General features: G+C 33.7%; 1 protein-coding gene across 3 annotated transcripts in view; it reads left to right on the top strand.

Moving 5' to 3' along the window:
• Positions 1-16,067, top strand: part of LOC145694655 (uncharacterized) — a 31,884-nt gene extending 15,817 nt beyond the window's left edge. The window contains exons 3-4 of one of the 3 annotated variants that reach the window (XR_014133034.1): positions 4,081-5,112; positions 12,462-12,593. Coding sequence is in view for 2 of the 3 variants with exons in the window: in XM_081771096.1 (XP_081627222.1) it covers positions 12,462-13,269 (808 nt within the window). In the remaining variant the exon portion in view is untranslated. Of the gene's footprint in view, positions 1-4,080; positions 5,113-12,461; positions 13,367-16,042 lie in introns of those variants that run through there. The other 2 variants (XM_081771098.1, XM_081771096.1) reach the window with 2 other exon arrangements.
• Positions 16,068-16,335: the final 268 nt, after the last annotated feature.

The following is a 16,335-nucleotide window of genomic DNA, read 5'->3' as shown; positions in this document are numbered from 1 at the left end:
AATGCTTTTCCTTCAGTTCGTGACTTGTATTATACGAGGGGAAAGATTTGATTTAAATAAAAAAAAATAATCAAAAATAATTTTTTTTTAAAAAAAATCGTGATTTTTTTTCTAAAAAATTGTGATTTTTTTCCACCCTGTGGATGATTATTCAAGTAAATCAATAGCAGCAGGAGAGGAGATACTGATGAATACTCCAGAGAGGATCAAAATAATTTGAAATGGGTGATAGATTCTTCGGAGTACAAGGTTAGTACTTACTTCAATTATTGATATGTATCTTATATCGTCCATTAGCAAGTATTCTCTTGGTGATGGTTCCCTTAGGAGTATACTAATTGACACCCAAATTTTTGTCACGTTTAGAAATTCGGGATGAGGTTATGTGGATGAAAAAAAAAAGTTGTTAATGAAATGAACATTGTTTTCCTCACGTATCTCTTCAATTTTCTCGATCCACCAGTTCTTGTAAGTGCAAGTTACTGTAGCTTGCATTTTCAATGATAACACACTTTCTTCTGGGACTCTGTAGTGCTTCAATCAATAAACTTCTTTTGACTGTGAGTGTACATAACATCGTTTTGTTGGGATTATCTCTATCGTCTCAAAGACCTGGAATCCGTTATCCGTTCATTGCTACATTTTCACAACAAACTTGTGTGGCGACAATAAGTTATGTGTTGCCTAGCGTTTCTGGGGTGTTGGCACGTCAGGGTTGTGCGGTATCACGAAAGCAATGTTATTGCAATAAGTAACCCTCTTCCATTCATTATGGTACTTGGACGTTTCGCCCCGACGGACTGCAACGTATAGAATTTGCTCACCACGGTGGTGATGGAAGGGTGGTGCAAGGTAAGCCATATTTCTTTTAGTATTTACCTTATAGCTTCAATAAGTAGATGTACATACACAGCTTTCGGGATATGAAGATTGGATTTTACGTTAAAGCAAACTTTAGATCACTCACGTCCTGGTTTTGAGTTGCATGCTTTTGACTTTTTATAGCCTGTGAAATCTCAGAGCAAGACAATAAATTCTTCGCCCAGTTCCAGTATATTGAGGTTAAGCTATATTTTTTAATCTTGTATCCTCTCTCAGCTAAATTCACTTTTGACCTAAGTAGATGAGAGGTTAGTTCTATCTTCAAAATATTAATTAGTTAATCTCTCCACCCCCACATCGCAACTGTGAATGTCGATTGGTTTTATTTATGATCCCATAATACCATCCAGTTTTGTCGAAAAAGGATAGTTTGTTACGATTAACGAGGTAAAGTTACGAATAGAATATAGAAAGAAAAAGCTATTAAATGCGTTCACAACATTGATACAAAACTTGTACGGCGCCACCTTTTGATCTTCTGAGGTCCGAAAGATCAAGGTAGGCGACAGAGCCCGGATTACATGACAGACAGTATGTATCGGCTCTATATACAACACAAGACTTAGAAGGAAGACACATTCTCTTAACATCATCACTCATTTTCGTGCAGTAAAACTGTATTGTCCTATAGATGGTTTCTTCAGTACTTGGATAAATTGGATAACCTGAGAACTCTAGTTTTTGAAATGACCTATAGCTTAAATTATTATTTTCTTTTTCTTTTTTTTTTTTTTCCTCACAGCTAGTGCAGGTTCTGTTTCTAATGCCCTGTAAATAGATATTTTCGCACCACAAGCACATTTTTAAATTTTTTCTCTTCTCTCACTTGTTGCTTTCCTTTATGAACAAAATGATTTTTTTTTTTTTTTTTTTAAGTGTTAACTTTCTTCGGCATCCCTTATTTTTGTTGCGGTAAGAAGTTTTTCGTATTGTCTTGCTTCCCATATTCCACTTTTTCTTTCTCGATCATGATCTCGAAAAGAACTTTTAAAACGTTCCAATTTTCTTTTTCTTAAGCATCTAGTGTCTATCCTACTACTAGCTAGATTCTTTAATTTTGACTTTCTTTTTTTTATCAATGTTAATTTTTTAAAATATTTTATTTTATTTATTTTTTTATTTATTTATTTACTTGTTTGTTTGTTGTTGTTGTTTAAGTATTTAACTGTTAAAGAAATTTAGCTAATTTCTTCCTTCGATATAACATTTCTTCCTGAAATATTTTTTACCTCAACTACTATTTACCCAACCAGGAACCACTGCATCCAAAAGATCTAAAATTTTGCTATATTTCGCTACTAGTAAACAGAACTCCCGCCAAAATACCATGAAGTTTGCTGTAAGTGGATATCATATGTTGGTTGAATGGGCACTAAATTACCCAGTACATAATAAGTAAACAATTTGTTTAAGTAGAATTTCCCTATTAATTACGAGGATCGTCGAGAAAGTAAAGAAGTTTTGGCAGGGTTAAATAAAAACAAAAGATATCAGCACAAAACTTTATTTACAAAGCCACAGGACCCTATTCTACTTTTCTATGTAGTCGCCACAGTTGTCAAGGCATTTGTTATAACGCGGGACCAGTTTTTCAATGCCGATGTTATATTTATCTGCTACCAAAGGTTTGAACTAGGCTGTCACTGCATGCTTGAGTTCCTCAGTGTTTGCGGAATTGTTTTCCACCCAGAAATTTGTGAAAAAGATTCATGTAACGTGCCTAAAGTGAAACGTCGGTTTTCCTGAATTTTTTTCGACGTTTTCCTTAAGTTCGTCCATAACAAGTAATGGCCTCCCATTCCGATCTTCATTATGCATGCTAATCCTTCATTGATTAAACATGATGCACCATTTCCTCACTGATGACTCTTTCATTGTATTGTAATGCACCACTTCCTCACTGATGACTTGTTTATTGCAATATCACCATAAACATTCTTTATTTGCCTATAAATTTCAATAGGCTTAACTTTTTTGCGCATTCAGAAAGCAAATGAAACTCCGTACTTCACATTTGGCGGGATTTTTGTTTGGTGCAGCGATGAATCGCTGCAAAAACAGCGTAACTGCACAGGATTGAGACTCGGCTTACACTGAGGTGAAGGAAGGAGATAACTGCCGCGCACGCGATAACAGTGGTAAGGGGGTCGGCACCGCGTGAGATGCGCAATCATTCTATACTTTGTGGACGACCCCCGTATTATTGGCAACAAACTACACGTTTTTTAGCGTTAAAGTTCATGATTTAATCATGCTTTTGGGCTGTATCTCATTAACAATGCTGTGTATCGTTATCTTGCTAATGCCGTAAAGAAGAGCTTGATGAGCATGTACTTAGGTAGTAGATTTATCTTAAAAGGTAGTGTCATTATTGTACAGATTCATTTTTCGGTTTACAAATAAATTTCATTTTCTCGGAGACTTAGGCCTAAGGATCTACACTCTCCCATATCATTTCGTGTAGCGCTCAGTATTGCTGACTCTCTCATCTTTGGACACTTTCTGTTATATGCTAATAATATAACAGAATATAAATATCGTGACGGGGACAAACACCCTCACTGATGATGTCCCCATTAAACCATAGTTAATCAGTCAAGTTAAATTTTGAAGCTGGTTGAGATGGTAACCCAACGGGGAAACGCTGAAAATTAAGTTAAAATGAACTGCAATAAAGATAATAATAATAATAATAATAATAATAATAATAATAATAATAATAATAATAATAATAATAATAATAATAGAAAAAGGAACTACTTACTATACAGTTTGAAAAGAAATCGTATTTTGAGAAACGTGATGGATGGTGTAAAATTAAAATTACTGTAGGAAAAAGATTGCAAAGAAGAATTTGGAACATTACAGCATATTACTTTTTTTTTTCTTTTTAAAGTAGCGATGATATCAGTGCAAATAGTAGCGTAACATACCACGGATGGCAGATCTATTTTCTTATTATTATTCTTATTATGGTGATTATTAAAATTTCAAATTATATTTCTGGAAGTTAATCATAAAACATTGGAAACCGAGGAATCATTCAGTCAGAGAAAAGAAAGCAGCTTTTAATGAATCACTATATAACATGAATAAACTGTAATATTAATTTATTCAGATTTCAGTGTTGTTAAAATATAGTTGAAGTTTCACTGATCTTTTTATTATTATTATTATTTATTTTGAATTATTTTTCAGAATTATAGACCGAAATGAGATGCTTTATGACAAAAACAAATGCTTTATGATTTGTACTGTATGTGGAAAGAAGGTCTTCGGAAAGAAGAAAGCTCGGTGGGAACATATGTGGAAGGAACACAAGATTGGCCGATTTAAATGTGAACGTTGTCCAAGAAGTCACAAAGAACTTAATGTTTTACGAAAACATTTAGTGATACATTCAACTTCTCGTACTAAAGACTTTTCGTGTGAACTTTGTGACAAAATGTTTTTAACTAGATGTGGACTACGTAATCATATTCGGGATGTTCATAACAAGGAAGAGAATATTGTGACTTGTAACATATGTGACAAAAAATTAAGTAAGGGACATTTTAGGTTTCATCTGGAAACGCATAACACAGAACAAAAGTATTCTTGCCCTTTATGTAATAGAACGTTCAGTAAGTATAAAACCATGACTCTCCATAAAAAAGGTCACAACAGTACACGCTGTTCTTGCAACATATGCGGAAAGATGATAAAGAAGCATCAATTAACAGGCCACATGAGAAACCACAAAGTATCAACACAGTGTGAAATTTGTGGTTCAACACTTTCAAGTCCAGAACTACTTAAGCTTCATATGTCAATCCACACAGGAGAACAGCCATTTGCATGTGACATATGTGGTCGAAAATTTGCACGAAAGTACAATTTAAAAACGCATTTGAATTTGCACGCAGGAGTGCGTGAACTTGAGTGTGCTATCTGTGGAAAGAGATTTGCTCAAAAGTGGAATTTGCGTACTCATATAGCATCATGTCAGAAGAATTCGTATACACCTTGATATCATTGTGTCGTTATTACTATTGCAGTGTTATTGGAACAGCTGGAATCTTGTGGTTTGATATTCAGAATAAAACATTTGAAAAAAAAAAAAAAAAGTTGTACATCGATAAAACTCAGTTTTATTCGAATGGACAGTTTCAGTGGTCTACAGATTTTTAAAGACGTATTATTAGTCCGTACTTCGAAGGAAATTTATTGAAAAAACTAGCACATAAGAGAGTAATTCGTTTGTATTATACATTCAGATATTCATTAATTGTGATGTTATATATAACAATCTGTTCAATATTTTTATTACATCAATTGGGAGATCACTTAATGTAGATGGAATGTTTGTTATATTCGACTCAACTATAGAATCAATCAGTAGTTTCTTACTCAATTACTTATTTGTGTATAGATCACTCATTCCTTTTCTAAGAAAGCCATCTCTTCTATTCCCTATTTGCGCAAGCAAAACGTAAAAAAACTAAAATATTTTCCGTGGGAAAGATTTATTTCTTCTTCATACTTTCTGATATATTTTCCTGTAGATTTATTTTATATCTTCCATATCCTGGAACAACTCTATTCCATTAATATCGAATTAAACAACACAGCACAGCATAAATATCCCATCGCCATTGTCCCTCTTTAAGACCTTCAGATAAACTAGAAGCTGCGGGAGCTTTGTGATAGAGCGTTCACCTGTGGTGAGGTCTTCCGTTCGATACTAGTTCGAGCCAAGTGAGCTTTGTGGTGGACAGACACCATATGCGTGGGTTTTCTCGGGGCTTTTCTCCTTTCACGGCTTTCTTCATTCTCATCCTCACCGTCTTCTTAAGCCTGCAGGGCGTAACTATGGTATGCAAAACTTAAATATTTGTTTTATATATATATATATATATATAGAGAGAGAGAGAGAAGATAATAGTACTAACAAGTGTCTCTATAGGTCATAAACGTTTTCATTCTTAAATCTACAGTCTGCAACAAAAGTTGATAGCTTAATTGTTTATAAAGAGTGATTCCGTACCAATTCAAGCGATATATGGTATATATGGTATATTTTTGAAATTGGATGAATATGTTGGTTTACTGAAACTTTGAACACCACATAAATATTAGATGTATATGTTGCGCTGTTTCTGTGTGGCAGCCATTACAAAATATAAAAGTGTCATCTGTCACAAACATAGTTTTCAGCAACTGTTTGAACAAAAACCATTGTGAAATTCGAACTGCTACAATTAGAAACCTAATTCTTGTGTCAGAATAAGTATTATTATAGATTTTAGAAGTTTTGTTACTGTAAGATATAATTTTGTAGTTTGGTTTCGTAGCCATATATAAATACGTTAAATTTTAATCAAATATTTTCCCTTTAAAGAACTTGCTCTGTCTTAAAGTGCTTACATGAGCACATTAAGTACCCAATACTATAATGAATAAACACAAGAAATATGTGTCTTGGAGACATGACAGATAGTATATATATATATATATATATATATAAAATCACCACATTGCTTACTCATATTTTCTGTACTTTCCTATATTAACTATTAATCCTTCACTGCACTTAAAATTTAGTTGTAAGTCTTAAAGTAGCAAATGATCCACATATTACTCGGGCAATATATTTCCGCATCTTGAGCACAGAATTCATCTGATCGCAGGAAATTCGAACACCTTGTATAGGTATCTTAGTGAACGACTATCATGCCTTTTTCTTCCATTCTGTGAAGTATTAAAAAACGCTGAAATAATTAATCATATATTTAATCATTAATCATTTCATATATTAATTTCATGTATCACCTTAAGGAATTGCGAATATATTGATATGTTATTATAATAATTACAACAGTTATTGCATGACCAGAAAAGAGTGCTTTTGGTTGGGGGTGATAGTGTTGTGTTTACCACAATTATTGGGTGAGGGGGGTAGGACAGGGGAGCGGAAACTCTCTACTGCAGTGTATCCAACGAATTTTCAAAGTTGCTGTTAGGTGTTATAAGTAGCCTAATCTGTTTACGCTTAATAAAGAACGCCATAAATTACACAGTGTAGTTGCTATTGTTTGTAGGAATGGTTTACCATTCCTGAAGTAATGGAAACGCATTATGGATAACAACACCTAAATATATGCATTTAAATTATCATTGCAAGAACAACATAGCACAATTGACAATTTAGTGAGCTTCTATCGTTCATTAAACAGATTGTATAAAATCAGTCAATTTTTATTCGATTTCATTATAAAACAAGAGCAACTTGTAAAAGGGAGGAATGACGAGGTCAGCGACTAATTGATTATTTTAGGGTTCATACTTTAGAAGTGTAAGTTTAAATCAAGGTAGGGTGAAGGTTTAACAAACTTTACGATGCTTGCGTTTTGTTTTAAGTTCATGTTTAGCAGTTGAAACATAAATTATTTTCTCGAGCTTCAGCCAGGAAAGAATTAAGATACATTCTCATTCGAAGAATGTGAAAATCCTCTCTCCTCGTTTAATAGGTAGCACGTATTCATTTGGTGCATGTAGTCCTGGGTTCGATTATAGTTTTACAGTCCTTCACTTTCATTAATCATCTGTCTCCTTTAGCATAAGGGGCATAATCATGGGACATTAAACTAAAAAAGAATTTTTCGAGGAATGTGAACTCTTGAGGAGGAAGAGAGAAGAGGGGAAAAATAAAGTTGTTTTTTTTTTTTAAATACAATTTTTAAAGCACTGAAGGATTCGATAAATTGCTTTACTGGTTTGATTTGTAAAATTTTGTTACAGTGCATCTTCCTTTTAGGATCGTTATCAAAATCCATCCCTTTGGTAGAGTGGAAATGAAAGTATTTGATAAAACATGAGCGTATGGGTGGTGTAAACGTATTATTTTTTCAGCATATAATGAATTCACAGGTTTTATTTACGACGACAGAAATCCTTCCAGACTCTTTTTGAATTTATCTCTAGTTGTAACACTCAGGCGACAAAGAATTAATTCTACTAACTTTTTTCAGACAATTTTGAAACTTGGGCCCATAGTATTACCTTTGTTTTTGTGAGTTATAACGCTAACACGTTATTGTACCTAGGTATTGAACATCTTTTCTAATGACATTTTTGGAGAAATCCTGCAAAAATGACAAGTCACACAAATCACGCTTTCTTTTTACAAATAACCCTTCATCACCATCTGCAAAATGATTCATATTTAACTGTAAAGTTTCCATCTTCCATAAAATACGAATGGAAAATGATCCGTAACTCGATGTGGCTAAATTGATATAAAAAGAGAAAACAAACAAAAAAAAAAAAAATCTATATACAGGATGGTAAGAAACTATTTGAACAAACTTCGGGAGCTGATTCCCGACACCGAAACCAGAAAAAAAGTTCTCTGGAACTTTGGTCAGTTTCGGCGATATAAGGTGCCGAAAGCGTGGGAAAATGAACTTCAGAGAGCTGTAATTCAAAAACAACACAACGTAGAGAATGCGGTTTAGAACATGACACTCGAAGCCATACCTCCTTGATTGAAAAATGTATGTTTCAAACCTCCGCAAGATGTGTGCGAGGTACTCCCCAAAGAAACTTCGGGATTCGCTATAACCTAGCAAGTAATCTTTGTTCCTTTGAGGAATCCCTCGCACATATCTTGCGGAGGTTTGAAACATACATTTTTCAATCGAGCGGGTATGACTTCGAGTGGCATGTTCTAAACCGCACTCTCTACGTTGCGCTGTTTTGAATTACAGCCCTCTGAAGTTCATTTTCCACGCTTTCGGCACCTTATATAGCCGAAATATTCCTCAGTGACCAAAGTTACACAGGAATTTTTTTTGTTGTTGTTGTTTTCGGTGTCGGGAATTAGCTCCCGAAGTTTGTTCAAATATATATATATATTGCTGTAACAGAGAACAATAAATGTCGGGATAATCACTTCCTTACTGTCTGAAACAATTAACAGTTATGAAATGTAGATATACTGTCGTAATACACACACTTATCTCTATGATCTTGAGAGGACTGAGTTTAGAGTGCAAAGACGAAGTGCTGTATCTTAAGCGTATCAGGTGCACAATCTTCTTTAATAAAGCTGTCCTTACCCCATTCCTTTGTCTCTCTCTTGAAATGCCTTGTATTGTTATCCACTACGGAATTCAAAGACAAAGGCAACCGTCTTTAACTAGTTTTGATCGTTATTTCAGGTCTAAGCATTAAAATGTGCTATATATGGTTGCAACAGATTGGATGGCTTATCTTTTAATTAATACTGAACATATGCGTGAAATGGTTTATTTCGAACAGGACTGAAAAAAACTCTGATATACTAATTACAAGTAAACAAGTTGGTAATATAACATTTTTAGTTACAAAATTAGCGCCTTCACTCATTCCCTGGTCGGGAAATACAGCTGTTTGTTTCCATCTCTTTTTCTTCTTTTCTGGAACAAATGTTAAAAAGTGCTGAAATACACGTACCGTGTGGGTGAGTTTCCTCGGGGTTCTCCCACTTTCTTCATTCCACCATTTCATTAATTTCTCATCATCACCGTCTCCTTTAGCCTAGTCGGCATAAGCGTGGGACGTAAAGCTCAAAGATTTCATTACAAATCGTACGTACTGTCGAAATTTCAAGTTTTGTAGCGTAACGTATGGCCTAGGCGTTGATCAGTCAGTCGAGACCAAAAGACTACGTATTTAAATACCGAAGAAATAGACACATAGGTACTATATATTGTATACCAAGCAATATATATATATATATATATAAACCAGTGTATATTACGTAAGAACTATACAAGTTCATCATACTTGTGGAGACGTTTTCAACTACGCGTAGTTTTTTTTTTTTTTTTTTTTTTTTTTTTTTTTGTAAGTATTCTTGCCATTTGCAAAGGACAATATCATTTGATTTATTAGCATGTTGGTATGTTCTTCCTTTTGCTGTGAACAGACAGGGTTCACATAGATTTCGAAAGGGCATCTCAGGAATCAGTATGATTCCAAAAAGATGATAGTGCTAGACCATGTAAATGAGTAAATTTCAGTTACATCCCCTTCATCAGCATTTACTTCGTCACCAAATCCAAACTTAGATCATACGAATGTGCATATAAACTGTAATCGATACGTACAAATTTCACTTAAGCAATCTTACGGGGATATTATTGCAAACTGACTTTGAATCTGTTGAGTTATTCAGCTCTCTTAATACTTCATCTTCTCAGGTTGGAGTTAGGAAGATAGTATTCGTAATTCGAGAAACTCGAGATCGTTGCGTCTCGAGTGCCTCTTCAAGATGAATTTTCCGCCTCGCTAAAGTGTCGGCTATTTTGTGCAATACTAATTAAAATGTGCGACGATTTTCACAGGGTCATTGGTTTTTGAACCATTTACATTTAGAGTTACACTCTGAAATGTTGGCGTTGAAATTAACGGTCGTATTGTCTTTCATTATTTCCTTTATCCTAAACTGTTTTGTTTTATTTTTGGCTTGAGTAATTCACTTGCATAATGATAATCTTTTGCTATTCCGATCAATTTTTATAGTATTTTATATAGTCTTTTACAACAGAAAAGTTAGTTTTCTGTGTGTTTCATAAATTGCCTCTTTAAAGTACTATATCGTTTTATGCTCTTTGTAATCCGCTCTTTTGTTTTCTTTGTTCTATTTAGTATGAGAAAGGTTTTATCAAAAATAGATTTGAAGCGTTTTATAAAAATGATAAAACTTTTTCTCTATTATTTTCTCTGTAAACTTGTCCCAATAGTGCCTAGTGCTCTGCTAAATAGGCGAGTATTTTTGCAACTCTTTATTATATCCCATTTTTTATTATGTCGAGGATATTAGCATTTGTATCTACGCTAATGGTTTTGCAAGTGTGATGTGATAATCCAGTAATTACATATTTTATCATCATATAATCCAGTCATTTTCATGTTTCAATTTATCTATGGATATATTTGTAAGGACATTGTCAGTTACTGTTTTACAATATCGTTTTATTCTTGTCGCTCATTTGATTACGCGATTCATGTATGAGCCAAATAATTTAAATAGTTGTTTTTGTATAGAATCTTTAGAACACAGTTTATAGTTTACTAATACAGCACTTCTTTTGAACATTATGAATGCGTGTCATATTCCATCTTCTCTTCGACCTTGATCTCACAGGGAAATAATTTAAAATGTTCCTTTTTTTTTTTTTTTTTCAAGTGTTTAATGTCTACTCTACTACTAGCTATATTCTTGTAATTTTGATTTGTTGTTTATGTGTTTATCTGTTGAAGAAAGGAATTGAAATAATTTCTTCCTAGAATATAGCATTTCTTTCTGAAATGTTTTCTCTCTCAATCAGTCTCCCCATCCAGTAACTGCTGCAACCAAAAGATTTAAAATCTTGTGATATTCCCTTTCTGGTAAACGGGACTTCTGCCAAAATTCATGAAGTTCTCTGTTGGTGGGTGTTGAATATGTTGATTAAATTGACAAATTGCCCACTACGTGAATAAATACATTACTCAGTACGTAAATAAATACATTATCCAGTACGTAAATAAATAAATAACTTGTTCAAGTAGGAGTTTACTATTAGTTATTATTGGCAACAAACAGCATTTTTTTTTTTAAGCGAAAAACATTAAAATTAAGAGTTAATAGTGATTTTGGGCTATATCTCATTAACTGTCCTATGTACTGTTATCTTGCTAATACCATAATGAAAAGCTTGAGCATGTACTTAAGTAGTAATTTTATCTTAAAAGGTGGTGTGGTGATTGTTTAGCATCAATTTTTAAGTACACAAATAACTTTCATTTTCTCGGAGACTAGACCTAAGGATCTACACTCTCCCATATCATTTCGTTGAGCGCTTAATGAGATCTCTCGATTGCTGAATCTCTTATATATCACTTTTCGTTATATGTTATTAAATTTACAGAATTTAAGTGTCGTGGCGGGGACGAACACCCTCACTTCTGATGTCCCCACTAAACCATAGTTAATCAATTTAAATTTTGAAGCTGGTTGAGACGGTGACCCAGCGGAGAAACGATGAGTATTAAGGAAAAATAGACTGTAATAAAAGTAATAATAATAATAGAAAAAGGAACTACTTGCTACACAGTTTGAGAACAAAACGTATTTTAAGGAACGTGATACTCTAAAAGGAAAACTAGGAAAGGAACAAGATTGCAATGAGGCATTAGGACATTACAGCAAATATTTTTTCTTTTTTCCTTTTTAAACTGACGGGGATATTAGGGCAAATTGTGGCGTAACCTACCACGCATGGCATATCTTCTATTTTCATATTTTTATTATTCTTATTATTATGATTATTTAAATTCAAAATTATATTTTTGAAACTGAATCATAAAACATTAAAAACCGAGGAATCATTCAGTCACAGAAGAGAAAGCAGTTTTTAATGCATCTCTATATATCATAAATAAACTGTAACTTCATCTGTTCTCATTTGAGTGTTATTAAGATATAATTGAAATTTTATTAAAATATAACTGAGGTTTCATTGATTATTGTTATTATTATTATTATTTATTTATTTTGAATTATTTTTCAGAATTATAGACCGAAACGAGATACTTTATGATAAAAAGAAATGGTTTATGATTTGTACTGTATGTGGAGAGAAGGTTTTCGGAAGGAAGGAAGCTCGGTGGGAACATATGTGGAAGAAACACAAGATTGGCCGATTTAAATGTCAACATTGCCCTAGAAGTCACTTTCATCGTGCGGTTATACGGGAACATTTAGTGATACATTCAGCTTCACGTACAAAAGACTTTTCGTGTGAACTTTGTAACAAAATGTTTTTAACGAAGAGATCAGTAGATCAACATATTCGCTTTATTCACAACAAAGAAGAAAAAACTGTGATTATGGTGAGTTGTGAAGTGTGCGACAGAAAAACTTCGAAGTATCAATTAAAATTCCATATGGAAACTCATAAAACAGATAAAATATATCCTTGCTCTTTATGTAATAGAACGTTCAGTAAGTATAAAAGCATGGAAAAACATAAAAGAAGTCATGACAACACATCCTGTTCTTGCAACATATGTGGGAAGATAGTAAAGAAATATTGCTTAACAGGCCACATGCGAAACCACAAAGTATCAACACAGTGTGAAGTTTGTGGTGCAAAACTCTCAAGTTCAGGAACTCTTAAACTTCATATGTCAACCCACACAGGAGAACAGCCATTTGTTTGTGACATCTGTGGTCGAAAGTTTGCACGTAAGTACAATTTGGAAACACATTTGAATCTGCACGCAGGAGTGCGTAAACTTGAGTGTGCCATATGTGGAAAAAGATTTGGTCAAAAGTGGAATTTACGAACTCATATAGCGTCGTGTCAGAAGAATTAACTTTCAGCTTGAAATAGTTGTATTATTATGAATGCTGTCATTGAAATCGTTGTAATCTCAAGGTGTGACTAGCAAAATAAAACCTTTTTATTTCTGATACTGGGATTATGATTGTTTGTTGAATAGTTTATCTTGTGGTAAGGCATCGAAAAATTAGTTAATTTCAGTGGGGAGTTATAGTGGTATTAGTTGCAGACTTTTACTTACGTAATAACAGTAGTTCATACTTACATATAATGGAAAAACTAGCATGTATGAGAGTAGTTGCGTCGTAGTGTACATGCTAGTATTAATTAACTCATGCTGTTAATGACAATCCATTCAGTATTTTTATGTAAATTGGGAGATCAGTTAGCTTGTATGAAATATTTATACATGCTAACCGACTGAAGTATAGAATCCACTACTGGTTTTGTGCTCAGTTATATATTTTTATTTGATAAATTCGCATAATATAAAGAAATTGATATGTCTGTACTTAAAAGAAACCTTCGCAAAGTGTTCCAGTCCGATTTTCGTGAAATTTTCTAGATACCAAGTAGACTTACAATGACCGAGAACGGATCTTTCTGCGGAAAAACTGTTCAAAGGGAGAAATGTCCCCTTCGAAAGTTTCTAAACAGTGCTGAAGTTCACAGATATACATGAACAATTGAAATGGAAACGTCATTTATAAATACTGGACATAAAATAAGCGAACGCATAACTATTCTTTTCTACGGAAAAATTGTTTAAGGGGACAAAAGACTTCTGTGAATCTTTTGCAATCACTTCAAAAATCAACAAATCATGAACATTTCGAGTATAAATAAAGATCGGAAAATTCAATAAACTAACATTCATTTCCTTTAGCAAAACTGAAGGTAAACATTCGCGTATATTAACAGATTATTTCGAAATATCGAAGTGTGTCATATTGATTCATAATAAGTGAAAATAAAGACGAGAACACTGTTAATACTGGCATATTATTTTCGTTAGAAGGCTTCTTTTTAATTTGCGCTTTGTTTGTCAAATAATCTTCACAGTAATGGTAATCAAGAAAGAAGTGTTGTAAACAAAGTGATTTTTTTTGTACGACGCACAACAAATTATTGCTACCTGTCCACAAATATCACATGCCAAAGCTACATTCGTGTCAGAACAATAATCTACAGGCGTTTCGGTCTTTCTGTTATTAACACAATGTGATACTTGAAGATGTCTCTAAACCTTGGAAATGAAAACTGATTGTGAATCACTGATAGCAAATTTGTGTTATTATCGCGTAACTGCAAATTAATATCATGTCACTGTATAACTTGTTCCGCAAAACGTCAATCAAAAGTCTTTGACAAACGAAAAAAATAGTCTAATGGATGAAGTTTCCATATTAATCTTTGCGGTATTGTTAGAAGCATTACATCTTTATTTTGTGGTTGAACTGTGCGTATAGTATTTTCACAATCTCCAGGAATCTAATAGCAGCGCTGTTTTAACCTGTGTTTTACGGAAATAAACTTTCTTTAACAACGTACGGAAATGTTTGTGAGTTTCCCTGACTTTGAGGCGAAAAGATAAATATTACGTGAACGGAAAACACTTTCGTGCTGTTTCGGACTGAACTCGCCTTTTGGTTCCTTTGAAAGTATGAATAATGATGACAACCAAATACCAACTGCTGATGGGATTGGTTAAATAGTATAACTGTGGGTTGTAGCACTCACGGTTTGAACGACTGTTTCGACAATCTTGACCCCTTTTACAGCCAACGTAAAGCCGCCATGCATTTCTAGCTGAAACCCATATTTATTTAACAATCAAAAGATACAGCTCAGAAGCCATTTTATACTGGATATCCAACAACAAGAATGGAAAGGATTTGGGAAGATATCGGCCAGGGCCTGTTTAGTGGGTACCATCCCGGCATTTGCCCGGTAGGGTGGAGGGAAACCCTGGAGAACCTCAGTCAGGATGGTCGGCAGCGGGATTCGAACCCACGACCTCCCGAATAGTATGTCTGGTACGTGCCAAATACAGCCTAAAAGCTGCATTTTTTGATTACAATATGCTACTTCTAGGGTTACTAGGTTATATTAAAATAAAGCTTTTCAGATAGGGAGCCACTTCAAAATCTGTGTAGAACACCAAAATGGCGCCTATTGAAGATGGCCGCCATCGACTTTTTAAAATTCACTGTATCTCAGGTTCTATACTTCCGATTTCAATTTTCTTTTTTTTATTTAAAAGCTTATAGAAAGTGGAAATCTTTTTGTCATTACACATTTTTCGTAAACCTTAAGTTTTTCACACAATTTTGAAAAAACTTTAAAAAATCACTTCACAAAACATATTGTGTAATAACTTTTTTATAACTCGGAATTTCACTTTTCGACCTCAGTAGACAAAGAATAACCACTGTATCAGCTTTCCATCGAAGGCATGCAAGTTCCACTTTGTTGCCAAACTTCCTGGATAATCGTCGTTTAATAGGCATATACTTACGTATAAGCGATCGAGTCATTTTCTAGTGAAGTTCGTGGAAGTCTGATTTTGATGATTTTATTATTCTTTGAAAATTCTCTGTTAATCTACATTCTTTTCTTTATTTTAAATTTTCCTTAATTTTGAATTTCCCTGTCATGAAAGTAATCTGAAGTCATTTTTGTGGATTATATTTTATAATTTCTTGAAATATGATTGAATATTTCTTCCTATGTATTCTCATATTTTTATTTCTTTAATATTTTACCCACTCATACAACTTACATCCTTTTTTCTTGATTCTTAACAGGTTAAATTAATTTGAGACGGCTTCAAGACGACTACAGATGGCTTCAAGACGACGATATTATCTTAGAACATCAAACTCATGGAGCCATAGACTGGACTAAATGTTGCATTTGTCAGAATGCTACAGATGAAGACTTGGTTTGTCCAGCGTTGCACAAGACAAAACCACTTATTGGTGCTGGCTACAAGACACTTGCAGCTAATTTAATCGAATTCCAGATGATAGGAGAGGTGCCTCTTGATTTGGATTTAGAGAAGTTAGATGATAGTGATAGAATTGAGGAAACATTAAGA

This window comes from Thermobia domestica, chromosome 9 (genome assembly GCF_964235325.1).
Source record: "Thermobia domestica chromosome 9, izTheDome1.hap1.1, whole genome shotgun sequence".
In the NCBI taxonomy this organism is placed as follows: Eukaryota; Metazoa; Arthropoda; class Insecta; order Zygentoma; family Lepismatidae; genus Thermobia; species Thermobia domestica.
The sequence above is the reverse complement of the archived record's forward strand: the minus strand, read 5'-3'. Positions and strand labels throughout refer to the sequence as shown.